Source organism: Engraulis encrasicolus, chromosome 1, assembly GCF_034702125.1.
Source record: "Engraulis encrasicolus isolate BLACKSEA-1 chromosome 1, IST_EnEncr_1.0, whole genome shotgun sequence".
Classification (NCBI taxonomy): Eukaryota; Metazoa; Chordata; class Actinopteri; order Clupeiformes; family Engraulidae; genus Engraulis; species Engraulis encrasicolus.
The window spans coordinates 53,895,546-53,898,045 of NC_085857.1; the positions used below are offsets into that span (position 1 = coordinate 53,895,546).

The 2,500-nt window shown below is 43.1% G+C and overlaps 1 protein-coding gene across 1 annotated transcript in view; it reads right to left on the reverse strand.

Moving 5' to 3' along the window:
* Positions 1 to 2,500, reverse strand: part of LOC134454783 (calpain-2 catalytic subunit-like) — a 20,734-nt gene that overhangs the window by 12,104 nt on the left and 6,130 nt on the right. The window contains exon 3 of the mRNA XM_063205946.1: positions 303 to 421. Within this exon, the coding sequence (XP_063062016.1) occupies positions 303 to 421 (119 nt within the window). The remainder of the gene's footprint in view (positions 1 to 302; positions 422 to 2,500) is intronic.

A 2,500-nucleotide genomic window follows, 5' to 3' on the forward strand; every position in this document is an offset into this window, starting at 1 on the left:
GGGGCCCCGGGTTCAAAATATACTGTGTAAAGAGGACCCAACTTTGCAACAGGCGATTGGGAAAACACACTGAGAAAGTAAGTATGAAAGAGTGTTTGACTGTGTGTGTGTGTGTGTGTGCGTGTGTGTGTGTGTGTGTGTGTGTGCGTGTGCGTGTGTGTGTGTGTGTGTGTGTGCGTGTGCGTGTGCGTGTACATGTGTGTGTGTGCCCGTGTGTGTGTGTGTGCGGGTGTTCGGGTGTGTGCGGGTACTGTATGTGTATATGGGTGAGTGTGTGTGTGCGCGCGCACGTGTGTGTTTACCTGGAAGTGGAATATGCCAGCATAGTCCTCCTGGAAACTCTGGCCGTGTGGTACGACTCTATGCAGCAGATCCTTATTCAGAGTCAGAGATGCAATTGCAGCCAGCAACCAGCAGTCACCTACACACACACACACACACACACACACACACACACACACACACACACACACACACACACACACACACACACACACACACACACACACACACACAGTTAGACCAACAAAGCTATCACCTCCTTTATGTAGAGCGGACTCAGACAGGCAGACAAACAGACAGACAGACAAACAGACAGACAGAAAAGGACAGAGAGAGCAAGACATTCAGACAATCAGATGGTGCAGTATCAATCACTCCAACACACACAAACACATGCTAAAAAAGTCCTGAATGGGTCCAGAGTTGGACGTAACATCAGTCAGCGCACACAAAGCTAAACCAACAGCCTTTCTGTTTGCCAAAAGATAAACATTTACTTATTGAGACCTGTGTGTGCCCAAGTGACCTTGAAATGGAATGGATGAGAGGTCAGCGCTAGTCAATCAACTCTAGACAGCTAACGAAGCCAGGTATATTGTCAACGGTTGACTGTCATGGCCGTAGTTACATTTGAGGTTACCGAGGTCCGGACCTCGCTCATTTCGTCCGAGATTTTTTTTTTTTAACGCCAAATATGCCCAAATGAATCAAACACACAAAACTCAAAACCTCTGTGAAACGTGCTTTGCAAATAGTGATTAGTGGTCTATGAGTTTTATTTTGCCTTTGTGTTCTGTTTGTGCAAGTGATTCATTAATAGAGAGATAGCAGCCTACAGTAACGCACCATCGAGACGTCTCCTATAAAGCCAAGCGTTTTAAAACAGTGGCCCAATAGGTGGATGTCTTTCACAACTTTGTGAAACCGTCACATTTAAAACCGTCACATTTCATTATTTGAAAGAACCAGCCATTAGGTTCTACTTGTAAATGGGAAGGTCTGTAATAAGGGACAGAAAAGGACATAAAAGGAAGTCACCAGAGCGTCTTCAGATGTGGATTTTTACCTGCTTATTTGGTCAAGTGACAAGATTAACGTTTCGAGTTGTCACGACTTCTTCAGAGTCAATCACAGTAAAATGTCCTCATCTGAAGATGTTCTGGTGTCCTCTGTTTGCACTACTAGGCTTATATTTTTTTCCCATGCAATGAACAAGCGCGCCTTGCGCGCGAGTGGTGCGAGTCGTGGAAGAGAACGCAATTCAGACATCAAACAAGCTTGCTTGAGACACAGGTCGCCAACATGGATGCACAGTTTTAAAACAGTAGCATAGGCATATGCATAAGGAGTTATGAGTAGGCTATCGTCTTTGACAACGTTGGCATTTGATAACTAAGTCACTATCTGTCATAAGCCGTCATTTGGTTTTAGATAGGCTAGTGGAAAAAAAGACCGACTGACGCCATCAGCTGCATAAAATAACCAATAAACATTCAAACTTAAGCTCAGCTAAAAGCAGGCTGTCAGATCAAAATAATTTGATTGTAAATTGGAGGGGTTATTATTGCCTGTGTTGATAGACTTTCATCTTTCGCTTTTGCGTGTACAGAAATACTACAAAAAAATAAATAATAATAACAAGCGTGCAGACGATGCGAGGAAAAGAATGTTCAGCTGACAAGACGTTAGTTTTACATAGGCATAACAGGCAGCAGGCTCCACAACAACCACGCCACAGTCGTAACTTGTTGCCTATGTCAACTTCAAGAAATCAATTGGTAAGTGAAAATAGGCTACCGTTTTTTTTTTGTGTTTTTGCTGTACTACCGTTAAAATAGTATCCAAATGAAGAAACATATTCGTGTAGCTCGTGGGACTGTCTACCGACTTCAACGGATATTTTGACTCATTTGGCCACTTTGTCATTAGCCTATGCCCATAGCCTACTTTAAGATGGTAGATTAATAATCATATTGACTTTATTGTATTAGGTCAGTGTTTCTCAACTTTTTTTATGCGAGGCACCCATTGAATTCATTAAAAAAATGAAGGCACCCCAAACTAACAAGCCGTAACAGGGCATCGCATCCGATAGTAGCCTAGACTAACACATTTGGAGACATCACACAACCTAGGCTAGCCTACGTTTGAAGTTGCAGCTTTCTGCGACCTAATATTGTGCGTAAATGGCAGATGAAAGATTCCAGACTAAGTAGGC